General features: G+C 40.1%; 2 protein-coding genes across 3 annotated transcripts in view; both read left to right on the plus strand.

Moving 5' to 3' along the window:
* Positions 1 to 27,656, plus strand: part of LOC105567738 (cyclic nucleotide-gated cation channel alpha-3) — a 142,795-nt gene that overhangs the window by 58,165 nt on the left and 56,974 nt on the right. The window contains exons 3-7 of the mRNA XM_012022842.1: positions 248 to 486; positions 1,110 to 1,324; positions 2,234 to 2,489; positions 3,947 to 4,201; positions 5,711 to 5,841. Of these exons, the coding sequence (XP_011878232.1) occupies positions 248 to 486; positions 1,110 to 1,324; positions 2,234 to 2,489; positions 3,947 to 4,201; positions 5,711 to 5,841 (1,096 nt within the window). The remainder of the gene's footprint in view (positions 1 to 247; positions 487 to 1,109; positions 1,325 to 2,233; positions 2,490 to 3,946; positions 4,202 to 5,710; positions 5,842 to 27,656) is intronic.
* On the plus strand, positions 26,212 to 27,092 carry LOC105567737. Of its 2 annotated transcripts, XM_012022840.1 has the most exons (3): positions 26,212 to 26,272; positions 26,446 to 26,539; positions 26,649 to 27,092. In XM_012022840.1, the coding sequence occupies exons 2-3, from the start codon at positions 26,452 to 26,454 to the stop codon at positions 26,990 to 26,992; spliced, it is 432 nt and encodes a 143-aa protein (XP_011878230.1). In that variant the 5' UTR covers positions 26,212 to 26,272; positions 26,446 to 26,451; the 3' UTR covers positions 26,993 to 27,092. The 2 variants fall into 2 exon arrangements, with proteins under 2 accessions (XP_011878230.1, XP_011878231.1); XM_012022841.1 differs by lacking the exon at positions 26,212 to 26,272 and having other exon boundaries at positions 26,305 to 26,539.

Consider the following 27,656-nt stretch of genomic DNA (forward strand, 5'->3'; position numbering starts at 1 on the left):
CAATGTGCCTTTGCATCGCCGACTTGCCCGTGGACAAAAGCCCGCGTTGTCATTGCACGTAAGTTCCAGTCCGCTACAGATGATTTAAGCGCTAAGCTCTACGAAATGGGGCAATCACGGTCGAAAATGAGAAGAATACACGACTGCGATTGGTCAATTTCTCAGGACTTAGGGCTTAGATCGTCATATTGTGGGCTGGGGCTAAAGTAAGGGTCGCCTCGTGACACTCGACGCCTAATTGGTGTAGGTGTATTCTGTGTCGCAGCGATACTTCAGCTCGTCACGGGACTCGCTTCAGGGGGGATACGTGAATCGGGGGGCGAGCGAGCTCGATCTGAGCCGCAAGCCGAGAAGAAGGGACCACCTAAGGGGCAGATTCAAGCTACCATATACAGTTGCGCTCACGTCCTCGCGTGACCAATCGCACCTTCACACACCGGCGTCAGTCAATCATCTCAGCAACAGTAGCTGCAACGGCACTGAAACGTGAGTACTTGGATTGGCGAGCAATCGCGGGCGACCGATTTCAATTATCGTCGGGTATCAAGTTTCGCTACGTTATCCACGAGAGCCATTCTTTTCCATACTTCGATATCGAGAAGAACGGGATATTTGCGGAAAAATTCAATTTGATGCTAATTTCCCTCCCCGCGGGAGGTCAAATCCGCGATGAAAGTTCAGGAAAATGAATATAACGAAGAAATCTGTAGTGAAGGGTCATAAATATTCAAGTGACTTCTCGGAGGCTTACTTAATACCGTGGCGGCGTTTCTTGCATTCCTAAAGATCGCTTAATTGTGCCAGGAGCTTCTTTAAACAGAAATATCTTGGCGGAATTGTCGGGAGCAAAATTGCGGAAAATCTTTCTGTAAGCAGAGTGGAAAAGCGCTTTTGTTCAATTCGGTAAAGCCGGCGCGCACAAAATTGCACGGGCTTTTTTCCCGGTTACCGCGAGCACTCGATACTTTCGACATTGTAATTTTTCAACATCGATACGAGTCCCCGCGCACGGTGCGAACGGAAAAAAAGAACGGACAGCCGTGTCGCGGAACGCGTCCAGGGACGAAAGTAATTAATCAGCGCGCGTTCGCGCTGAATTACTGTCTCAGGAGGTACACGGCGCAACAACAGCAACAGCAACGCGGTAGTAGAGGCTTTCCCGGGCAACCTGGATCGAGGGGTTTTCGCACGGGTGCGCCAAATTGGTCCTTCATCTTCGATCCTGCGGGACGTCTTTGTTACTATTGGTCGATGGTGGTTTCTCTTGCCTTTCTTTACAATTTCTGGGTGATCATCTATAGGTTTGCCTTCCAGGAGATCAACGGTTAGTCCGCAATGCGCTTACGACTTGCTCCGAATTTCATTAAACGCGTTCGTAGGGGCGTTTTATGCGGGGGACATGTCCTAAGATATGTCTCTCTCGCTCTCTCTCTCTCTTCTAAAGTTTGTAAATTGAGCGTTTGAATCGAAGGTACGCCGGTCTACTTTCCTCGGGCATTTATTAAATCGTGAAACTGTAAGAGAATCTAGCTTTTATGTTGATTATATTACATGAGCGAAATTGATATTCAAATGAATTTTAACAAATATAAGACTTTTAATAAGATTATAGGATTCACATATGAATTAAAACGCTCCTATGAGCACGAGAAAATTATTCAATTACGCCATGCTATGTATTCTTTGATTTAACCATGTGAAAACGTTCCAAAATGAATTGCTTTTAATGACATTTCATATTCAAAGATTTTGAGGAATTTTATCAAACGAATTAGATTTTTGTTAAAACGATCATAACTGTAATGTTTATTTTAATTGAATATCAAAGCGAGCAATAGCTCTACAATTTATAAAACAATACGCGAATTAAAACACACATATGAATTAAATAGAAAATAAAAGTATCGTTGTGAAATATTTTGCATACGCGGGCCATTGTAGAAGCTACTTTTTCCCGATCACGAATACAAAAAGCCAGGTTAAATATAATGGCGGTCAATACGGAGGCATCAATAGCTTTCGACCGATAACCCCATTATAACTGATTGAAAACGAAAAGATTTTAACGAATTCGGGAACGTACAAAAATTCATGCATAAAAATAGGAATGTTTCAATAGCAGATTTTAACTTAGAAAAAAAAAAGAAAGAACAAAAGAGCGTTAAGGATTAATCAATACTAATACGTATGTTGCGCCATATTGAAATGGGAATTGTTTTGCTTGCGAGTGCAGGAGAAACTCGTTGGGTGTGGTTCTGCCTGGACTACTTCTCGGATTTTTTATACGTGCTCGACATAGTATTTCACATTCGAACGGGATACTTGGAAGACGGCGTGCTGCAAACCGACGCCACGAAATTGAGAAATCATTATACGAACAGCACCACGTTTTACATAGACATCCTGTGCCTGCTGCCCCTCGACTTTTTATACTTATCTATAGGATTTAACAGTATGCTGCGAAGTTTTAGACTCGTAAAAATTTACCGGTAATTGTCACTCTTCTTTCACTATCTCTTTTTTATACGATTATACTCCTATTGATTAGTTCAATTGAACCATGAATTTACATGCCAAATCTTATGATAATATTACCTTGTGCAATATTTTATTCGTCGTACTTATTAATGTGATGCCATATGTTGTTATAAAAGTGTAAAGATCGTCAATTCAGTGCATGATGCATGATATGTAAAAGGAATTTTTGGCGCGCGGCATCAAGTGGAGCGATACTTTTTGGCAAATTTTTCGTACCTATATCGCGCGGAATCCAAAAGCGAGCTCGTGAAAATTTCATTTCGATGATTCGGACGTGTACACCGAGCCGAGGACTAAAGTCACTGCCGCGATTTTCCTTTCTCGTTTCGACTACCGTGATCGACTTCGAATGTGCAAGTGTAAAAGTTTGGGTTTCTCCTCGTGGAACGCCATTAAATGCGACTTACTCTGGGGTAAAGCGAGATTGAAAAAGATTGCGAAAGTTCGCGTGTAGTGTCATAGTAACGCAATGCTGATCTTTCGCGCGCGAACGTTTGCACATTCCGGTGCAAACGCGAGCATTCCAGGTTTACAAGAAAAAAAAATATATATATATAAACGTGGAACGAACGGGTTGGCTCGTGCTGTACCTCGGTATTATCCTTTATTAGAAGCAACGCGCGCAAGAGAAGCGCAACTTCTCCCGTGCTTATCGTCGGCAGACAATGCCAATTTGATTTTGCCACGACGTGGCACCGATTTATTTGTAACTAAATGTTCGTATCTTACCTACACCTAACGTTGACATAGTGAACGCGACATACGTATTAAGCAAACGGAACTCGGAATCAGTGACCACATTTCGTGACAAATGGGGGACATTGAGAACACGGGACCATAACGTAGACATGTTTACGAGGAATGACGGTAAGAGGGGTCGGAATTAAAGGGACGACAAACGTAATAACACATTCTACCTAACGTTGTCAGCAATTTCGCTAAGTATCGTCGTTATCTCACCGCGGAAGTAACAGTCGGTAGGCTCCTTCAAATTGCGACAAAGTTAAAAATAAAAATGAGAAACTTGTTCCCATATTTTTCTCCGTCGACGTACCGCGCGGTTCATACCGTAAATTATTGATCGCAATCGTTTCAATCACGGCGGCGCCACGCTGCGCCATAAATCGCCGAATTGCACGGACGGCGGAATCGCGCCGCGCACTCGTAAATAATAATTGAAAAAAAGGAGACAGGAGCATATTTTAACCTGTTGAAGGCACGAGCCTCCCCCGTCGTACACCGCGCGATGATTAAAAACACGGTTCGTCCCGCACGTTCGTTGAACGTGCACGCGCTCCACGTGATTGCCGCCGCCGAATATCCTAAGAGGAATTTCGAAATTTATCGCTTCGCGACCGCCGGAATTTCCGCCAATTTTCTCGACCCGCTTTCTCCATCTCTGACGTAGGTTCTGGGCGTTCATGGACAGGACCGAGCGACACACGAACTACCCGAATCTGTTTCGCTCCACCTCCTTGATACATTATTTACTAGTGATCTTTCACTGGAACGGGTGCCTCTATCACATTATTTATAAGAACAACGGCTTCGGCAGTAAGAACTGGGTGTTCAGCGACTCCGAGACGGCGGACGTTGTCAAGCAATATCTGCAGAGCTACTACTGGTGCACTCTTGCCCTAACGACCATCGGTGATCTGCCCAGGTATTTACTTATTTACTTATGCGCCTACGTTATATATGTATACGTGTACGGGCCGCGCAAGAACATTTAGGACTGGTATACCGCTGATGTATTGACCAGACATTTCTCAGCGCTCGAAAGGCATCCATAAAATTCTCTTATTCGCATATGCAAACTCTTATTCGTTTAAGCAAATTTTATTCATGCTACTCCTGCTTTTATACGGCCAGATACATTTGATCTTGTAAATAGCGTACGAAATGAAATATGGAACGCGGTGTATAAGTTGATTCTGGTGAACGTGATACAAGGGAAATTTTGCCGTTTTATCCGCAAAAACGCATTGTGCGACAATTTCAACGATAGCCCCCCTTCGCGACCCGCCGTATCTTAACGTAAAAGCGAGTGTACACTCGCTCTCGCGCAATTGTAACTTGTTAACTACATTTATTCACTGATCAACACGCAATAAAAGCGTATCGATCGTGTACGCGGCGACGAGACTTCGAATAACGATTATTTTATTTTTCTTTTTAATTCCACGTTCATATTTCCAGCGCGGTATTGCCACGGATCCGCTGTCATTAACCACGTATAACATCCCGCGTGGTAATTCCGCGTATTCACGCGATGATGCCCAGCGTGCAGTTTTAAATAAAAAGCGGTGGACAAACCCGTTACCGCTACTGCGCTTGTAATGCCGCATCGCGGCGTTAGACCTCGCGAAATGTATGCGCTCTGATAAAAATCGATGACAATGTGTATGCGAAATATCCAAACCGCCCAAATAAAAGAAAACCGCCGGGCAAACAACTGGATAACCGATAACCAAATTGATAAATTTTTTGCGGTATTTAGATTCTCGCTGCAATGCAGCTTTGGAAATGCATTCATACCGATTGCGCTGCGATTCTCCTTAACGACGTCTGCTTTAATTCTCGTTTATACGCGCAAATCCAGAATTTGTCCATATACTTTTGTTATTTGAAACCCGTAGATTTCGAATTAATAATAAAGACGTTCGCGAGCGCAGGACAAAAACTCGGAGCAATTCCTCCGAGGACTCGACCGAGAACCGTATAATAATCGGGGAAGGAAAAAGTGCAATGCGCGCAGTTGCGAATAAACGAGTCCGGTATTTTTGTTGGCGCACTTAAAATAGAGAAACTCACGCGTAAGCACGAGAAAATACGGAGACATTTCCGCGCCGGACAATGTATTTGGCGAACAAAGAATTTCTCTTCGAAGTCAGTTTTCATTCTCTATTTGGAACGACGACACCGGCGATGAATGATTAATTAACGGGGGATCCGGAAAAGAGTCGTCTCGCTACGCGGCTCGAAGAGAAACGTATTTCCATTCTTTATTCGTGCATATTTAGCAACACGCGCAAGGCTGTTCTCTCGCGGGGAAAAATCGTCCAATTGTCGCGTGAGAACCGTGGAAGCGAAAAACCGCAAGCCGCTCAACGTTAGCCAAGCACTTTAATATCTCGTATATATATTTTTTTTTTCCTTTTATCCTTTCCAGGCCGAGAAGTAAGGGCGAGTATCTCTTTGTGATTGGCCAGCTGTTCTTCGGTCTGCTGCTGTTCGCTACGGTGCTGGGTCACGTCGCAAACATCGTCACTTCCGTCAGCGCGGCGCGGAAGGAGTTTCAGGGTGAGTCGGGTTCAAGTTCCTCGCATGTGTATCTCTTTGCATTAGCTCTCGCCAGTCGTATTTTAACTTTTTATACACCAAACTGAATTCGTTCGACGAAAGCAAAGTAAGACCTGCCGTCGTTCTCTCTTCTCTTTTTTTTTACGTGCAACGAGCGTCGATTTTTATTGCGACGCGTTCGAATCCCCATCGTATTTTATGGAACTTTATTTCGATCCCACCAGTATCGTAAGAAGCGAAAAAGGGACTCACGAAAATATTCATCTCTTGGCTCGTGACTGTAAATAATTCGGCACACGTGATACGTTTTACGACGCGAAATGCGATTTACGATTTCCACTTGACGCGTAAAACGAGTCGCAGGAAAGTCTGCGAAGTTCATATGCTACGTTTGCGCTACGGCAGCAATTAAGTACTCGTCCAAGGTGCGCGAATGAGGTAAATCAGAGCGCAAAGTGTAACTGGCATTAATGAGAGTCTTAATCCGGATTTCACTTCTGAAGTTTACGAATTAACTTGATGCAATGCGCACGGCTAGAAGAAATTATGTGAGTGTAGAGAATACAATAGCAGCGCCGACGTTAAATAAAGATTCGACGCGACAACCGAATCGCTTTAAACTTGTCGAAAATTGCCAATACGAAACATTAAGGCGGGCCGGGACATTTATGCAACTAAATAAGTTTTTATAACAGATTTGTTGTGCCCCCTGAAGCATATAGTAAAATATGATCCCGTCTCTTTTTGCCAAGTCGCTCGAATTACGGCTTGGCGAGCTGCCACGAGGGATCGTTTCCCTCGCCCCTTCGAATCTCCCGAGCGCATTCCATCGCGCATGATAAATAACTGCATTTTCAATTAACGCCGAGCAGGAAATGGACACTTCGTTCTGCGTCCAAGCCCCGTTTTAATTGCACCGCATCGCAGTTTCGCCGCGTCCGCATTTCCGCCCTTACACCTTCGTTATTTCACGACTCACCGAGTCGCTCTCTGCACGCTGCTCTCCGCAAAATGCGCGATTCGATGGTGCGTTCTGGCATAAAAGCGGGCGCACGCCCGGCATAGTCGCGGTCACTTTAATCCGAGAATACCCGCGGACCGAATAATCGCTTGCGCATTTTCGTTTCCTACCTATACCTTTCAATCTGCTGTCAATTCTTATCATTTATCCTGCAAATATGTGTTTTTTTTCTCATTTCTCGTTCGAACACCGTGTATCGGGAGACGTTGCACAAATGCGCTTATCCCTATTTCAATTTCAAAGACGTAACAATTTGATGAAATAACTGTGAGAAACAATTACTGCATTACAACTTTTCATTACTGTAAAATTATTTCGTAAATGTTTACTAAAATCTATTTTTTTTAAATTGCAGTAATCATTTTTCAATGTTAATGTTTTTTATACAAGACAAGAAGTTGCATAAGATGAGACAATTTAGGAATCAATGCAATGATTAAATTTCTGATTGTTGTTTCCTTAATTTATTGATATATTTTTAATCATCATCGTACAATGCAAGGTATTCCACATCTACTTTTTAAAGCTTTAACTGCGTTTCTTTTTTTGGAGATTATTCAGAGTATAAAATGTCAGCATAAAAATGCCACAACTGCGATAATTTTCAAATTGCAAACAATCATTTCCATATCTTCGATCAAATAATCCAATTATTTTCGCGGTAGGGGACGACTTGAAAACCAATTAATTCTTATTCCTTTCTCAGTTTCTATGCCTCAGGAGAAACGGAGAAGCGGAAATAAATATTATTTTACATGGACACTTTTCCAATCATAACGAAGATCTTTTTCAAATAAACGCTAAATGCATTGAGCGATAATAGATACAGTAATTTAAGTTGTAAGAAGTAAAAGATCTACCATGAATTTTCCATAAAACGTAAAATATTTCTTAACGATAACAATTCGGCGGGTGGTCTTTTGTGAGGCTCCGCTGTTCACGCGCTGCGAACACAAGGATATCGTGCTATCATTCGCGTGCTATTTTTCGAGCGAGAAGGTTGTGGAGCGAGCTCTTCCGCGTATCGTCGTTTTACTATTCGAAAAGTAATGGCGACGAGTATAAATGAATTTCAATTAACTCGATATTTAACAATTTGGCATAAAATAATAATAAACTGATTGCGGCACATGTATGTGTTCAGATAAAACAAGGCAGACCGAAATGTTAGGAATAATATGTGATAATAGTACGTCGAAATTAAAGTCCAAGACGGAATATTTGGCGCGCGAGTTTTCTACACCGTTGTAGTTCACGACAATAAAATTCGTTTAATGAACGGCCTAGGCTTTGTGTAAAACACGTTGTTGACGCGCCGCGTACAGTGTACACCAGGATGCCGCGCTATTATTCGCGCGCTGGCTCTCGAGCGAGCTTTTCCGTGTATCGTCGCTTCACTATTCGAAAAGTAATAACGACGAGTACAAATGGATTTTAATTAACGCGATATTTGACAATTTGGCATAAAATAATAATAAATCGATTGCGGCACATGTACGTGTTCAGACGATAAAACAAGGTAGACCGAAATATTAGGAATAATATGTGATAGTACGTCGAAATTAAAGTCCGAGGCGGAATGTTTGGCGCGCGTGTTTTCTAAACCGTTGTAGTTCACTACAATAAAATTCGTTTAATGAACGGCCTAGGCTTTGTGCATAACACATTGTTGACGCGCCGCATAGACAAGGCTGCCGCGCTATTATTCGCGCGCTGGCTCTCGAGAGAGAAGATTGTGCAGCGAGCTCTTCCGTGTATCGTCGTTTCACTATTCGACGAGTATAAATTAATTTTAATTAAATCGATATTTAACAATTTGGCATAAAATAATAACAAATTGATTGAGGCACATGTACACTCGTAAGTATTCAGACGATAAAAGAAGGTAGACCGAAATATTAGATACAACGAAATATTCGACGCACGTGTTTTCTAAACCGTCGTAGTTTACGACAAGAAAATTCGGTTAATGAACGGCCTTGACTTTGTGCATAGCGCGTTGTTGTCATACGCGCCGCGTACACGGGGACCCCGCGCTATCAGTCGCGCGCCAGTTCTCGGGCGAGAAGGTTCTGGGAGCGAGCTCTTCCGCGTGCCGTCGTTTTACTGTCTGACGAGTGATCACACAAGTGTAAATTAATTCTAATTTTCTCCCGCGATGTAACGCGTATCGAAGCAAATACTCGACATATTTTGGACTTTTAGAACGGAAACTGAAATAATGAATAACGCGAGTTTCGCACTTTCTTACAATGATTACTCTTTATTCTACTCATTGTCAGATTTTAATATATTTCGTACATAACAATTCGGGCTTTCCGCAAAGTTAAACGTTAATTTATCCGTCACTATACTGAGAAAAATTTTCATCGGATAAACCAATTAAATAGTATGTCCGATGGTTAATTTTTCCGATTACGTTTTCCGATTAAATTATGGATATATCCGATGAAATTTGATTGAAAAACCGATGAAATTTTTCATCAGATATACAATTTAATCGGATATATCCATTTGTTATCATGTAATTGGATTATCCGATTATATTTAATCGGACATTTTTCTCAGTGTACTGCTCCAGATTGGTAATATAGAGTAACTAACGAATTACCGAATTGGTTCATATCATGTTTTCTTGTTATCTGAATCTATTCTTCAATTTCGATTAATAATATGTCGTGTATTTTGTGAGATGACGCGTTACATATGATTAATGTTGAGAGATTTGCGCGAAGTCTCAACGAAGTTCTCGCGCTGTGTTGCGTTTTAACAGTTAAAGTGATCGTGATTACCATCGAATTTCACTACCATGATCTTCGAAATAATTCTTTTATTGAAACCGTTTTATTCTTCGCGAGATACAAAAATGTTTGGCAGGAAATATTAATAATGAATCGGTTGAGGCACATGTATATATGTGACGCTAAAACGTTAGACATATTGTGTGATAATCGTACGTCGAAATTAATAGCGAATTCGGTTGCTTGCACTAGTGCGCACTGAGTGCGCACTAAGGCTTGTTTACAGTCAATTCTTATATTTCCGAAGCGTCTTAAATATTCTTGAAATATTTCGTAGCCAGTAAAACGATCTGTATAGCATCCATACGGATTGTTTTCTGGCTAAATCGCTTTGAACGTGCATTTAAGACAAAGTTAAGTATAAAAATTGACTGTAAACTGGCCTTGGTGTGCACTCGGTACGCACTAGTGCAAGCAACCGAATTCGCTATTAGATCCAAGACGAAATATTCGGTGCGCGTGTTTTTCTACATCGTCGTAGTTCATCATGACAAAAAAAGGTCGGGTAACTAACGGTTTTAGCTTTTTGTGTATCACGCTGTCGACGCGCCGCGTACACAAGGTCGCCGCGCCGCGTACACAAGGGCACCGTGCTATCATTCGCGCGCCGGCTCTCGGGCGTAAAGGTTGCGGAGCGAGCTTTTCCGTGTGTCGTCTTACTGTTCGTAAAGTGATCGCGGCGAACGAGATTATTCATCACGTCTCCCGAGTAACGGTACGAGGCGATCGTTGTCTATCGAAAGAAATACTCCACGCATTTTAATCTTTCGGAACTTTAATCGGAACAATAGGTAACGCGAGAATTACGTATAAATTACTGTTCCATTACGACAGGTACGGCAATTATTTTTTAGTCTAATATTTTTAACATATTTTACACGTAACAAACTTTCCGCTTTCAACGCTAATTTAAATTCATCCTTTCGAATCGGTAGTCTAGAATAACTAACGAGTTGTTGAATCGATTTACCTCTTCTTGCTGAATCTTGATTTGAATCTCTGCTTTAATTTCGGCCAATGTTCCGTGTATTTTGCGAGATTACGCGTTACGTATGCGATGAACATCGAAAGATACGCGCGAAGTTTCACACGATCGTCGTGTTCTAATAATGACACACGTGTTCGTAATGATTTGGTAATTCAATTTAATTTTCGCAGAAAAAGAGACGTTGTTGTTTTATTAAACTTTACATAGTTTTGTTCTTCTCGGGATACAAAAACGTAAATTTAATTGATTCAGGTACATACATACATTATCGTAAAATATAATAGATTTACTCTTGGAGTGTTAGATAATAAGCCGCGGTGAAATTAATTAAAACGTGAGTAACGGAGTATGTGGCGTGAACGTTTTATAAAGCATTAAATATTTTCTAACAACTCGATTATCCTGCGGTCTATGTCGAGCATATTACCGCGGCCTTAGACTTGTTGGTACGCCGTTCATGTCGAGCAATCTTGATCTTAACATTTGTTATGTAAAGCATATTGCCTTGTACAAAAGTCGCTTCGTACATCGCGTTATTATTTCTCTCGATGAATAACTTAGTTGTACGAAAAATAGACACGACTATTTCCTAGAAAGAAACTATTAACTCTTACAATTTAATTATCTTTAATTATCTCGTATGCTATACTGATAAAATAAAACCGTTGCCACTTCGAGTTCCCGACATTAATCAAATGAACACGGAACAGCTCGACTTCGAATCGGATAACGTTGCGACTCGTTTAACTATTAAGAACAATTTAATTTATTTCCTGCTTTGATATTTGTCAATTGTGCAACTTCAGCATTTCCATACGATGCTTTGTTCGAGATTCGCCTCTGTCAGTCGAAATTCGTCTGTTGTGCTAATTTACCTTCGGTAGTGTCGTGCAGTGTCGCGCGATCTTAATTAAAGTGTTTTCGCGAGTGTTGTGTGAGTGCAACGAACCTTGGCAACCTGAGAGGAGGAGCAGGTCTGGGAGAGGCATCATGCATCGGCGGAGCAACCCTGGGGTAAGTAATTGATTAATTATTTTATTTATTACCTGTGAATCGTTTAAATTCTTTTTATTTTACGACTTGTGCAAAAATTAGAGAAATAGCTTTTGTTTATCGAATTTTATAAAAGTTTCCAGTTGAAAAGGTCTTTTCACATATAATTTTTTCATTTTAAATCTACTTGAGAGAGAAACAAAACGTTCGATATGTGCGACAATTATTTTTTTAAACGTTAATATTTGTACGCTGCTATAATCCAGATTTTGTCTATATTTTACAGATCAACATTATGCTACAACTCCGCTGCTGCACAGCGTATCGGTGAGTGGCAAAATACATTTCATTTCGATCGAAGGTAACGGATCTCCGTGAATATTACACCAGAATCAAGTAGAATCGAGAATATATATGTAAATTCGCGATCCCATTGCTTTTACATGAATGGGCTAGAAAAGATTAGAGTAATATTTTAACTCTGCACGCACATAAGTGTTTGATGATTTATTATACATACACGTACTCTAAATAAGTTTTGTAGGCAGCATTGAAAACGCCATTAGAAGATACCATACATATAGGCATATACATTTTTAATTCTACTAGTATGTGCATTGATTAAATTTTTTATTTGTTGCTTATATAAACGGTGAAATATATGGAAAGCGAGAAACAAGTAAAATGAAATTGCAAGCAAAAGTAAACCGCGAACATTTTTTAAATATAAAAGCTTTTATTTTATTTCACATCTCTCATGGTGTTCATATTACACGGAGATCCGAAGATCCGGCAAGAGGGAGGGCCGGATCTGGTTTTTATTACGTATATTTGTGTATAAATAAAAATAAATTGATGCGAAATACAGCGAGGGCATTATTTTTCCCTCGTTCTCGAATAGTTTTTCATAATTTTGAGGTCTGCGTTGGCCTCGCAATATTTCTTCCCAGGGTTAAATATGTAGACTGTTGCACGAAAGCAATATATTATAAGATTTTTTTTTTAATATGTACGCGCCGTAATACACTTCATAAAACGACAAGGAATAATTCACAGTTACGGTTTATTCCAACTCATTTATTTAACGGGCGGGAAAGTTGTGGCAATAAATATCGGTGATATTTTTTGCCTTATTGTAATTTTATTCAATTTCTTCGTGGCCCATTCATTTTTCATTAATAAAAATGAAATATAATTAACGATTTGATTTAGTAACAAATCAAATGTTATATTCGCACATAATTATAATTAACAATTAAATTATACGCGAGCAGTTATGCGTGATACCAATAATACATTTTAATTACATAACTTGAAAATCGTGAATTCGACATTGTCATATTAGGATGTTGCAATGTTTGCAATTTGAAATTCTCGCTCTGTCTAATTAATTTCTAAAACACGATGTTGACGTGTCATACACAGTGACTGTGGAATACTTTGCGTACCTATGGTGCAAGAATGTGTCTCAATTGAAATGATTGAAACGCACGTATTAATCCTGCAATTTAGCAGCACGTTGAGCTTCTCCTTTTAAATCATTCGCGAGCAAATCGAAATGTATAATTACGATATATCCACCGCGTTAATTATGCCTATATAAATCAGTACAACTGCATATAATAGTTACGATATAACGTAGACAGGTGTTTGGCGATTGCTTAGTCCGAAATTGCAAATTCCCACCCGCGTATATGCGGTACATAAGCGAGGCTCGCACCTAAAGAGTTAACGTTAATCGAATATGTGCGAGTACTCTCGGGTTAACACTTTCCTTCCGCTAAACGATAGCGCGACGGGCACGATTACGACAATAACCATCGATGCTCGTAGTTTCCCTTGGCATTGTGCCGCACGAGATACGCCAGAACCGTGAAAGATATAGCCGGGGAGACCTTCCATTGTACAGATAAGCTTCTTGCGGCGTTGTTCGATTACCGTAAAGTATAGGATATTTACTGGGATATTTCGCGGTGTTACTTTATGGCTTTATATCTTCTGTCCGAAGACGAGAGTATCTGTGTCTATTTCATTTTCTGTGTACTACTCAACACGCGGTACGTGCTTTTTTTTCTAGTGGCGACAGCGTAAAATAATATCCCTTGTAGTCGTCTCGTAGTCATTACAATAATATCTGTGCCTTTCTTATCCGGGGTACCGTACATTATTTTATTTTTATACTCGTTATACCTAACGCGTTTACTAAAGGAAATCATGAGAACGTTGAATGTGAGACTCGGCCACTTATTCTAATGCTCGTCTTACGTCTTCTTTGAGAGTCCGGATTCCTCTTTGTTTCTTTTCTAATGTCTTGCAATCTATCTTACGTTTTAAATTTATATGGAAGAGGCGTATTGTATACCTCGGAAGACAGACAAACGTGAAAATATCATTTGTCGTAATTACGGCTTCCGCTGGACCAATTAAGATTCTCTTTAGAAGGCTTGTAAGTCCCTTGACCCTCGTAGAGCACGAAGAGCAGACAGGATCGATGTTTAATGACAGTCTTCGGGGATCGTTGAGGAGGCGGAACGCGTTCTCGTTACTCCTCCATTATGTTCGTGAAAAATCGTCTTGACGTAATGACGTAAGAACTTGACGAAAATTAATATCCGAGAAAATCGGGCGCTCGTGTTTAATTTTACTTTTACTACTTATTTTATATTTCTAGTCACGTTAAAAACGATCGTCGTGAAACTAAACATTATGCAAAATCTCGTTGTGTTTGTGCATCGTGAATTTTTTATTTCTTAATACCATCAAAGTCTCATCGAAATGTCATTTGTTGTATCAGAGAGAAATTAAATTTTCCTCTATAACAGAAAGAAACTAAATTGCATTTTCATTGAGTACTTTGAGTCCCGGCAACGACAAAGTAGATAAAATACTGCGGGAAAATGACGTATTTGACAACCTGTAAAGAAGTTATACATTCGATAATTACCTGTCCATCGATAAATATTATTACTTATTGTAACGTAATTGTTTATTTTTGCTTATTGCAACGTCAGTACAAAATATCATCGTATTATGAATAAATAAAAGCGAGCAGAAGGAAGAAATAATTTTCGCTAATATTTTAAAATATGTAAAATACTACGAAAGTAATTTTGAAAGATTATTTTATATAAACTCAGAAATTATCTGTGTGTGTTTGGAAATTGCAATAATTATTTAAACATATATGCATATCTTCCTCTTTCTCTCTCTTTAATATTTTTTCAAAATATTGTCTTTTTGTCTATAGCAATATAAATTTGAGCTTTTACCGTATTTTTTCTCCTATATATTGCACCATGCGTATGTCATTTTAGAAAAGTTGCAAGAGAAATAACTATGACTAATAAGAACTTAATTGAATTCTTTATTGTGATAAAATTACAATTTCATTTATTTACTTTGTCAATATAGTACCAATTAAGTTCGGTACAAACGTAAAATAAATTAATTCAATATAACTTCGCGAGATCTACGCCATACATTTTATTACGTTTTGATTTCGACTGACAATTAAATATCATTTTATTTTTTTTAGTATGTTTCATCAATTCTAAATTTCAAGTTCTTAATGTCTAGACAATTTTCCAGTTGTATGTTGCTCGATGATTTTCTCTTTAACTATTACGTACGAAACGAGACGTATTACCCTTTGGACAGTAACAAAAAATAGGATATTGAAATTGAAGAAACGATAAGTAAATTCAGTAAAGTTTTTTCTTAATTTGTGTTACAAATAGACTTGATACCGCGATCTTAATTTCACGTAACTGACAACACTATCGAATTTATCGGAATAGTCTAGTTAAGCTAACAAGTTTTCTCGTAATACGAAGCCAAACAGTTAGCAATACTCGAATAAAAAATCGTAAAAGTAACTTTCTTGTACAAGAACCAGCATTACATAGAAAAGACGTGATAATGGAAATGTTACGACACGAGTTTAAAAACCACATTTATGAGATTGATCAACTCAATGAAAATACAAGTGAAGAAGATTGCAACTATTTGAATCGAAAGAAAAGGAACCTGGAAATTGCTGCGAGGCAAATGAGGGCTCCGTTACCAAATCTCTTTACGTACACTTCCTACTCGCGTAAACTAATTTAGATTCGATGCGCTCCAGGAGGGAATCTTATATACAACGTAAAACGCGAAATTGCAAAATAGGGATTAATGCTATAAATGTAATTCCATAAGATTCGCGGAAGTATAAAATGCGGAACGACGGCGCGGTAATGACCCTCGCGCTCTTTACTTTTGCAATTTTCCCCGCGGAATTAAACGGTAGCGTAGCCGATTAAATATCAAATGCAATAGAATTTCTTCTAATTCTATACTCGTTCACTTTTAGCCGCGCGAAATCTCGTTACGAGCAGCGATTGTTATTGCCCTAGCACGGTAACGGTCGTGGCTGTATCGGATTGCTTTGGCGCATGCCGCACACGACAGGCAAAAGGAAATACTGTAAACGGGAAAACAAAACGAGCACGCGAATGACGTGAATAAAATTTTAATACGTTTATGCGGTAAAACATTTTGTTAAAACCCTGCTAACAAATAGATGTTTCGCGAGCGAGATAAGAGTTAAAATAATTCATCGAACTCCATTTTCACTCGTCGCGCGTTGTCAACAATTTATCCGTACGGCTACGGTTACGCGAGAAGTTTTCTAATTTGTCAGAACTACGACAGAATGTTCCGCCGGACTCTCCTTACAATTGGCTATCGTTAAACGGTCACAGCCGATGAACTTGCAGAAGTTTACGGGTGCCGGATACTTGTGACGATTTAGATACTGTCCGCACGAATATTATGCGCGATTGGCGCAGAGCTCTCGTGATTTTACTGACCATGTCGCCGTGTTCGCCAAGTTAACTTTTAATTGCCCGTCATTAAATAGTTCATTAGAGCGTTGCGCCTGTGGTGAGGGTTAATTGGAAATAACGGCGCATAGCTTATGTTAGAGCGAGCGCGGTTGGCCGCGCGAAAGGGACACGTTTTAAAACTTATCAGACGGGACGCGCTTATCTCTCTCTTGCAACTTTTGAAACGAAACGAAATACATATGGAAGAACATAGAGAGGGGGGTGAACTGAAAAAAAAGATGAAACCTGTACATTGCCGTGAAGAAAAAGGCAGTAAAAGCTATTACAAGTTTTCCCGGAGACTGTCTAAATAAAGTTCCCTGCTAACAAGATGTAAACAAAACTCTAAGTGGATATACGGGAAACTTATATACGTACATTTTTATCGTGTTTCTATAGTCACGTTGTTGGAACTGCTAAGATATATAACAAAGTACAAATTTGATTTAAGTTGCCGTTCTTAAGTTTATATTCCGTATTGTTATATTGCGGAATGTCCTAAAAATACGAGCACCTTTTTCGATGCGTTATGCATTACTGTTGCATCTGCGATGTTATATTACCAGAAAATCGCAATTATCTGCTATCTACGGAGCATATATTACGCGAGTGCACATTTAATTCTCTCGTATAGATATTGATTATCGAACAGTCATTTCGTGCTCTCTTTCACTGTTTATTCAACTGCGGCGCTTGCCATAAATTGCAACGGTTGAACTACACAAAGTCGAAATTTGCTTTGATCCATGCTTAAGAAATGTAAAATACTAAAACAATATTCTAGTTTCATTAGATATTAAAAAAAAACAATTTATATTGAAAATTTTATGTTATTACAACGTTGAGAACTTTATCGTGGAAAGTTTTGATTAAATTTTATTATGGACGTTCCTCAAAAATACGTCTAAAGTTACGGGCAGATCATAGCAAGTTTTAGTTAAAATACGTAGCTTCTATTTTAAACTATTTCGCAACATATCTGAAATTGTTCCTTTTCGAGGGGAGAAGACGAGAAAGCGAACCAACACATTTACGAGCGTTTTCTCGCCGGCGTAAAAGGAAATTTCACTTACAAATTGTTGCGTATCGTACGCAATAAGAACAAAATATCACTGCAAATTACTCAGCTGCGACCGGTCTCTCCGCGAGATTAGTTGAGATAATTGGATGGCACCGGCAGCCCGAAGGCAAAGCGCGAAACTATGCGAGAAACATGGGGCGGGATGACGTTGATTTTATGAAATTAGGCGGACAAGGTAAATCGAGAAGCGATAAACCTGCCGCTAACGCGAACTTTGACGGTACGTTGACCCACGCTTGTCCAGCTGTATGGCCGTGGTATGAATCAATATTAATTCTGCTAATTATGTCCTATCCTATTACGATAATAATAGCGATAGTAATATCGATGTGCCGAGGAACAGCCGTCATTTTCTGCCGAACGCACGCACCTCGCGCTCTAATTAATTGGTACACGATCGTTAAAGCCTTTTCCGCCGTAACTTGGTATCAGTTTCGTAAATACTAGCAATTTTTACAGACCGCTACGGGGGTATTAGAGAACTATAATTATTCACGGCGATATCTTTCGATATATATAACTTGTACGTACACAAGCGTCTAGTTGAGCAGACTGTAACGTTTCTCGAATTTACGTAGCGTTGTCAACGATTTGATGTAAATTTTAAGGCTTTGAGACTTGAAAGTTAACTTTTCCTCAGAGAAAAAGAGTTCACTTCCGTGCCATATTTCGCTCACGTTTTATATGTAACGTATGATGCGTTAAAAGAAACTGTCTTCACGTATTACGAGATTACCAGGACTGTTCATTGCGAAGCTCAAAGTTCACCCGACTCACACCCGTAGTTTGCGGCGTCATAATTTAACCGGTGTATTTTGCGAGCAACCAAGGGCGGAGCAACATCAATTTCCTTAATTACATCAGTCGTGTTCTGATATATTAGGCCAGTAATTTTGACGTTGTAATTTCGGGAGCGGCCGTTACTCAGCTTCATTGCCCAAGGACGAGAGCAGCTCTAGACCGAGGCATAAGCTTGGAAACTAAATTCCGTGCACTTCGAAGAAAGGGCCTACGCTACTTATGCGCTCCTAGATCGAAAAAGAGCGTTCGAGCGCGATATTTCGAATATCCGGCGCAAGTTTGAAACTATTATGTGGTTTCCTCAATTACAGTGGGTCTGTCAAAGTGAACGAAATGTTGTAAATGAATGTACGTTTTCTATTCTTTCGCTCGTTAGTTGGTTCGCGGTATTTCTTGTTCGAAAATGACATAATAATTTTGCCACTTTAGTTTGCAAATAACTAATTTCTCATAGCGTAGGGACTGAAATTCTGAGATCTGCAAAATTGAACTAATTGGTAGGAGCTGAAGGAGAAACATTATGCAATTAAAAATTCTGTTATAATATAAAACTACTTTCTCTCTCTCCACGCGCGCGCGCACACATACGAATTTTCTATTGTTTTAATAAGAAACATGTGCTACAAAAATAATCGATATTGTTTTGTAAGTATTTTATGTACGATCTGTATTGACAAATTTTTTTAATTATCTATTGAAATACGACGAATGTTTTTCCGCGAAAAATAATTTTTATTGAAATAATCTATGAAAAACAATCACGAGCATAGTTTCGAATTCTTTATAAAACAACTATAAATATCACGAACAATATGCTGTTAGATACATTTGTCGGATTTATCAAAAAATCCGAAAGGAATTTGCGGCACACGTGGAATCATTTCCTGTATAAAAGAGATTTCGCCAAGTTTTCGAAGAAAATATGCTCGAAACATTTTAAGGACATACTTTCAGGAAGAAAGAGAGTCGGCAGAGAGAGCTTTCCCGTCGCGTTTACCAGCTTATATTCGCGTGAATGTCAATGTTCGGCGAGGGTAACAAACGTGACGTGATCGATTTATGCGAATTACATACATCGTGCAGGTGTCGCGAATCGGAAATATGATGGTTACAAGCGCCAGACGTGATCCGCGCAATTATGATTGCGGTTAATCGATAGGTTGCCACAGAGCACTCCCCCGGCGTGGATATAGCTTTAGTTTACGCAATAAGCTTTGAAACGTTTGCACGTATGGGTGGCGTTTGAGGCGTACCGCGGAAGAAAACTCGGGAACAAATACGCCGAATTTGATTTCAAAGCTTTAAAGTACGACGCGATTGCCACAATTCCCGAAATTACCTCCGTATTGTCGTCTGCAAACAATTTGCGTTCCCTGGCAACGTTGCGACGCGACACGCATATTGATGAATCTATAACTGAGGCGATAAAGACGTAAAGAGAAGCTAACGCTCGGTGAAGGATTCCGTTGCCGCAAGATAACAAATTAACTCATTATTGTCAAACGCATGAAGTAACAGCCTTTACGTTAATTAGTTTAATTTTACAACGGTGTCACTTTGTCATTTCGTTTTCTTACGTAGGGCACTCTTTTCTCGGCTGGATAAACTAAAGATAGATATGACACTGCGCGTTGAATTTTTATCAAGAGCATGAATCACGTGATTTTAGTCTGAGCATCTTGCACAGACACGTGAAGAGATGTAATTAACGCCGTTATACGTATATACTGAATGCGTTCCGTGAAGGGAGTAATTAATAGTATTATAGGTCTAACCCTTTTAGGCCGGAGTGAAGTTGCGGAACCTCGGTAATTGTGCCGTCGGTCCACCCCGCCGTGAGTAATTAATATGTATTGAACGAAGGATTGAGATCATCATCGTTTATCACCCTCGAGAGCGCGCGTAAAAGTCCGAGCTACAACATAAAGTTTTTATTTAAAGCGCGAAAGCCTTGGGAGCCGTTATTCACAGTATAGAGATTCTTGAAAGAGAGACATGAAAGGGACTAAAGATTAAATTATTCGCCAAGAGTACACGAAGAATTTCTTCTTCGATGCCCAGTCGCATACGCGGCGCAATCTTCATACTTTACCTTTATTCGGGAAACCTCTCCGTAATCTTTCGGCCATTCTTTCATTCCGCATTTAAGGAAATGCGGTCGGTAAATATGTTATTCGGAATTTAGAATTCTTTGCCGACAGCGAAATACATTTTTATCGTTTCGCGACGGTACACGCGAGAGTCCACAGTTTCGACTTGCCAAAGTGAGTGAGTGACGCATGCAAAGTGAATGTTTTAAATTACGTTGTACCTGTTAACCATGATTCGGTCAGCTCGCGGCCTTTTTTTCGGAAAAAGCGGGGAAACGGGTTTCAGAAAGTATTACGCTCTCGCTAAAAGTTTCATCCGCTAAATTACATTTTCATCTCCTGCTGATAACTAGGTTCCGCCAGTTTTCCACGGTTAAAAGAAACGGAGCATACAAAAAAATTCAATTACTACGGTAGACATCCGCGATGAAGATGCGTAACTTGGTTCGATCAACTTCCGCTTCAGTCGCATCGCGATTCGTGACGTCTCGGTCGCGGGCGCATGTCGCAGAAGTTGGGAATTAGCTCGCGTCTCTCCGAGCCGTATCTCGTTTAGGATAAATTACGCCGCCGCGTCGCGGGTGAACTCGACGGCGAAATACCCCGTTGGCTTTGATGCGTCGAATCGCGAAGAAAGAAAATAAAAAGGGAGGATCGCGTGGATGGCGGGACATCGCGTTCGCGACACCGTAACGGTCATGCTACATGGCGCGCGAACTGGTCCATGCGTCTGAATAATATATGGCTACCACGATGCTGGGCGCCCCGCAATGTCGCAGCGTCATTACGCCGGCTTAAGAGCACGTAGCCGATACTTCGTAATCGTTAAGCCACCGATGGTCTAACCATGGCAACGGCTTTATTGGATTCGCGCCGGCTTTACGGCGACTGTTGCGCGACGCTGCAATTGCTAAGCACGTAACGTTTGCAAAAAGTATTTAACCATCGTTGTGGCCGCGATGTCTCGGGGTAGAAGCACGATTTTAAAGATCGGAGAAACGAGAGGTTCCCCTTTAATGATTTTATTACTTAAAATGTAATGAGATGATCGTCAAGATGCGCAGACACTCACAGAGCCTTTATGACTTTTTGACGCAAAGCGAGGCAACTAATTGAATTATAATCTGTCATAATTTCCTTCTTGCGATTTCTTTCTCCTTCGTAACGAAGCTAGTTACTTCTAAGTGTCTCCTCGGAGTGCTAAGAAGCCGTGGTTGTTTTAATTCTCGCTTAATTACGAGTAATTTCGCCGATGTCAAATCAGCCGTTCGAACCGATATTTGGAAATTGCGTGGGACGGAGGGCAATATTTCTTGTGTGTCGAACAATCATCCACAATATCGATTAAATGATTCGCTGGAGCAGTCCTGCCCGAGAGCGACAACGCGTCAGCGCATCGCGCGAAACAGCTGGACGGGAACAATGGGTGGGAACGCCGGGAACGCGGTGCGTTTGCACGTTTGTTCGCCCGTTGCCATGGGAGTAATCAGCGGCAACGCAGACGGAAAATTATCTCGAAGTTAACCCTTTACGGTAATCGGGCCTGAGATGCGGCGGCGGGGATATCGCCCCGCCGCCAAATGGTGTCTCCGCATTTGCGGCACGTCCTAAACACCGTGGCCGCTGCGTTTGCGGCCCGGCGCCGTGTCGCCCGATAATTCTACATTTATTGCATGACCGTGATACAACGTTCTGCTTATGAATATTCCTTTGTGCGGGCCACGGGCTCTGCATCCTCATTAACTCCTTCGATACATAGTTACCCACGCTCACATAGTCAGCGGCCAAACATTGATAGGCTATGCATTCCCGTTCGTGGAGTACGTTTATCGATCTTATTATGGAGCGCCCCCGTGAATTACGCGATTAAACGAGAACGTATAATTTTAAGTACCGGCGAATGCAGCCATGCGTGGGTTTAGATTTTGCAGTGGGACGTGGTAATGTTATTTAAAAAATATTTCAAGAAATAAAGGACTCAGAGCCGTGACAGGGTGGTAGTGTCTGAATATTTTGTTCCAAGTTTATTGCGACAGAGTATCACCTCTATTTTTCATCACTAGTATTTAGACACTACCACCCTGTCGTGGCTCCGAGTCCTTCAATTCTTGAAATTTGTGTTTAACACACATGAGCCATACTAATTTGTTAAAAAATATTATCTATCGCAAAAAGTCTCTAAATTGCGTCAGTAGGAAAATGCAAATACTGTACGTTTCAGCACCCTCATCCAATTGTCTCTGTTACGTTAGCGGTGCCGCGTGCTACAGACCCTTGAAATATCCTTAGCGGAGCGGCAAGTGCCGCTTAAATGACGAGCAGCTTGTTCGTTCGTTCGCGCAGTCCCAACGGTAATGTCGATGCGTTAATTTCGTTAAAATCGCGCAAACGTCGTCGCCGGAAGAGTACCGCGTGCGCGTACTTAAGGGTAATGCGTTGCTCGAAATTGCGCGGTACGTTAATCGCGGGTTGATGCGGCCGGCCGGAAAACGACGTTAAAACTCCTCGTGCACGTTAACTCTCTATCGGATTTTCGTACGCTCGCTTTGGTCCCGTGCGTTTCGTTCCATGGCGGCCCGGCACTTTGCCCGAATTATATAAACGCAACGGCGTTTTCTGTCAGTCAAAAACGCCGCCCGCTTAGCAGTGATCGACGCGATCGATATTATTCTCGTTTATCGCCGCAAGAAAATCACGAACGGGCAGGTGCGCGAAATTGCACTCGAGCCAAACTAACGCGCGAGAATTGACTGATGGATTCTGTTATCACTTTTTTTCTTAACAGTAATAATTGGATCCTCCGTCATCGTTTGAGCGATAATTGTGTGTTTTTTTTAATCCGTTAAATAAGCTTTAATTTAACGCATATTTCTAGGGGTCTAGTAAACACCGATTTATGTAAATTGCTTTGTATAACAGCTTAGTGACAATTTTTTATTATCTCTCTCTCTCTTTTTTTTAATAATATTAACGAGACCGCGCGGAGGGAATATCGTCATTTGCAGAGCTTTCAGTTAAATGAATCGGTACATTAACCTTTTCTTTGATGGAGAACAACCGTCCTACGTACGGTTAATGAAAGAACGGCACGGTTCATAAAACGTAACAGCGTAATTTCCATTGTAAAATGATTTCCAGGAAATATATTTATAAATGAGATAAGGCATTAATTGCTCTAACTTGTTAAAATAAAAGCTGGATATTGTACAGTGTGCAATTTCATCAACGGCAACGTACTACGTGACCTTTTCTTACGGGAACGATTACAAGACCCGCTATTATTTCTGTAACGAGATATAATTTCTCTGAAGTATAATTTACTAATTGTAATAAAGCGAGCGATTATTAATATTTTAAATATAATTGATGCGCGCTGCGCGAGCAAGTGACCCGTGCTGGCTTTTGAGTTGTACGCTCAATCGTAATGGAAGTAACGTTAAATTCATCCCCGTGTGCATTCCGCCTCATTGTCGGAATTTGCATAATAATTATGTATCTTGTTTTACCGTTAGAGATACGCTGTTAATCAAAGTTAATCGGCGAAATTAATCATATAACCGTAATAACGATATTCTTGTAGACGAATTAACGCTGCGTTTGTTAATGTTAAATTTGACCGAAATTTAGAAAAACTGCCGGTCGCGAATTCCGTTTGCAGGCGCAAAGCCGTGACGGTTATCTCACGCACTATTCTGTTCGAGTGGCCGAAATGGTAATAGTTAATTAATTAACGATTAATCGATTGCGGTCGCGCAATGGATGGGCGTGTATTTTACATTGGCCGATGGCAGTTACGATCATTGCAGCATTGCGCCGTGGCTTCGATTGATTACATCCTATGTGCACAAAGCTGCAAATCGTTAACTTTGAACATTCGCGAACGCAAATGCAAATCAAATCGCATTAATTAATGAATGGAGTGAGATTACAGTAACCCCACTTTCTATTATACGACACGAAAGCAGAAAGTTCGCAGTTCATTCATTATACAAATTGCAGCAACGCAACGTTTCGATGGAATCTCTCCATAGACTAACGCGCAGTCTGTCCACACAATTAGCATTAAATGTCGCACACTAATTTATATCTCATGTTTAAATTGAATGCCGTATTCATATTAGATTAATAACTTTCAAAATCGGAAAATTATAGTCGTCGAGAAAGCACGTCGTCGAGAATGCGAGTCACCGTATATCTGTAAAATATCTAACTGAAATTTGCCGTGATTCACGGAAAACAAAAACTTTTAATCAAAAGAGAAACGTCGAGATCGTGAAAGGTTCAGTCTCCCAAAATTTATTACATTTTTCTTTCGAGGCACAATTCAAAATTATTAACGTGGAAAATTATATCAATAGTCACATGAATTATCTGCTTCCTACCATATATCGTTTGTCGAATTTGATCCACAATCAATTCTTAAGTAAGTACAACTCTCGTACGTTGCTTTAAGAATTAAAGCGTAAAGGTCGCCGTCACGTGTGGCTGTCAGTATGTGCGGAGCTTCCGTTTGAAATATTCTTCCGCACATCCGTTTTTATCACGGATGAAACGTGAAGTGTGCGCGCGCGACCTCCTCGAAACTTTTCGATCTTTCCGCAAAGGAGGTTGTCGGATTTGAAGGCGCCGGGGCCGTTTTTAGGATAAAAATCGCGCATTCGGGATGACGGAACGGAAAGAGACGAACCGTGAAACGGCCGGAGGACCCTCACCTGCGTCGGAGCCCGTCTCGTCCGAAGTACACACTAAGGACGTACTCGAGAGTTTTGCTTGCGATCCTAGCTGCCGCAATTCCGTCTTGACTGAAGATCCGACATTAATCGTGCGTAACGACCGAAATCTCTCCCCGTGACAATCCTCTTTCACTTGGGCGGGATAAAGAAACGCGCAACTGATTTCCCTGACGCTTAATCGAAGTCTTCCTAGCTCGACAATAGCATACCTTTCTATCTAGTCTCCCCTTTTCTATTTTCTCCCTAAATTACTTGGATCTTAAATCGCCATTTTACACGTCAACTATCTCGGATATCCTCCTTTTATTCTCAATTATTAAAAGTTATTTAATTACATAGATTATCTACAACCTATAGTAGGTTAGAATATATTCTATTCTTGTTTTCAACTCGCATTATAATAATATAAGTATCATATATATAATGTATATTCTAAAAGTTAATAGAATATGTGGAATACAAGTTGTAACTTGCCCAAATTCTGCTTTATTCTATTATTACAGATTAGAGTTTCATTATCCTTTCTGTTTTCATAAGCTCAGCTAAATCTCCTGAGAGAGAATACTACGGCTTAACTTAAATATATTTACACTGAAAAGATACGTAAAGACCGAAGCAGATTAGCAAAGCCAGCAGTGATAAGATTTAATCGACTCTCACTAGCTGGAGAACAATCGTCAGAAGCCAATCTTGATTCAATCCGAATCGGCAATTGCTAGTCTGATTCGGCCTTAACGCGTAGATATTTCACTACGTTACTTTTATTACTTTTGTTACTTACTCATTTACTTTCACTTTCAATCAAAGGCTGTCAAACAGCTACCCAAAGGCTGCGATTATCGTAAAAACTGTAGAAACGTCGAAGAATCGACAAGTTTAAAAGAGACCACAAAAGAGAACTTTTGTAAAAACGATCAGGTTTAATAATTAATAATTTATTGATCAATAGCATATAACAAATAGAAAGATTTAACCGATGTAAATTCTTTTAGAAAGAAACACTGTCTCAGGATAATAAATAGCTGCAATTTTATTCTCCTTAAATAAACTCTAAATTTGTGAGTAAAATACAATATTTGATATTTATATATACAGTATAATTACGAGAGTACAAAAGTAAATTTTATAAAGATTAGTATTTTCAAATGGCCGTCTTAGATTTTCTCGACACATGCTCATTATTCTGGAAATATCTTGTTGCTTTAGAAAATATATTTTATAATTAATTCAGTAAACGATGCCTATTATTGGATGCACCAAAGAGAACAATTGCAAAAGAGATGCGTTTCTAAAGGCCAGATTGCTCGAGGCCGAACGCACCGCAGGTACAGCTTATTCCGATTTGGTGACACCTCGAATCAAATACCTATCGATAGAAAAATATTATTTCACACGATCCCAGAGCGTACAACTAGTATTTTACCGCGTGATTAGGGAACCCACATAAACAAGGAGGGAGTACCGAAACGAAAAAGATTAGCGAAACGACAGTTTTATCAGGCGTTGACGTGGCCCCAGATTTGCCCGAAAATCCCGACGACATAGCGCGTCACGCATCCGGAAATAAACATCTGGACGAGCGAGCAGCTGCTCTTGAGGAACCGGTCGCAGTTGCGCGACAGGATCCCGTTGAAATCCCGCAAGCAACGACGACAGTCCCCGAGACACTTGTCCAGACTCGACAAGCTGATGTTCGAGAATTGTTCGTTGACGGTCAGGAAACGAGAGCCAAGAGTCAACGCCCGCCTCGGGAAATCCCAGATTCGGAGTTTCGATAAAGTCAAGACGTGATCTAAAGCCCCGGACAAAAAGCCGAAGCGAAAATTAACGCTTAACGCTAATTTGGTATTCTCTCCGCTTCGATAGCCCGCGGCAGCCAAGTAAGACTCTTCGACATAATGAGCCATGGAAGCTGTCCCAATCTCGGATAACTTTGCTTAATTAATTTGTTTAATTCGGCTTCGGCGATTCACTTAATTACGATTTTGTAGTCGCTGTTAATTGTACCTTCTTATATTTTCAAAGAGATATATTACCAAATTTTTAAATAACACAAGTAATAGAAACGGTCAAGCTTGGACCTTTTCAGTGCTTAATATTATTTTTTGCAGAGAAAAAAAATATGATACTCTTCTCCATTAATATCATTTTCATACGAACTTATTTAAATTAATTATATTTTTTTAATGGAATTACACATTTCTATTTTTTGCACGTAGCAACCAGAATAAATAAAACCATAAACGGTAATTTCATTACAACATAATTTTAAATCTAAAAAGAAAAACTTAAGCAAGTAAAAATATATTATTTTATTTATATTTTAGAGATATTTAAATTCCATCCGAACGTTCTACATATTTTTTCGTACCTAAGTTCTATTTGTGATGCTTCATGCCATAGATAGAAAATCGACGAACAATAATTAAGTTTGTATGTATG

Source organism: Vollenhovia emeryi, unplaced genomic scaffold (genome assembly GCF_000949405.1).
Source record: "Vollenhovia emeryi isolate VEMERY1.0 unplaced genomic scaffold, V.emery_V1.0 DF939135.1, whole genome shotgun sequence".
NCBI lineage: Eukaryota > Metazoa > Arthropoda > Insecta > Hymenoptera > Formicidae > Vollenhovia > Vollenhovia emeryi.

Bases quoted from the DNA above. Each gene is read 5' to 3' on its own strand.
- LOC105567737 (XM_012022840.1), top strand. From the start codon at position 26,452: ATGCCTATTATTGGATGCACCAAAGAGAACAATTGCAAAAGAGATGCG. The intron at 26,540-26,648 runs GTACAGCTTATT...CCGCGTGATTAG, and splicing joins CGAGGCCGAACGCACCGCAG to GGAACCCACATAAACAAGGA.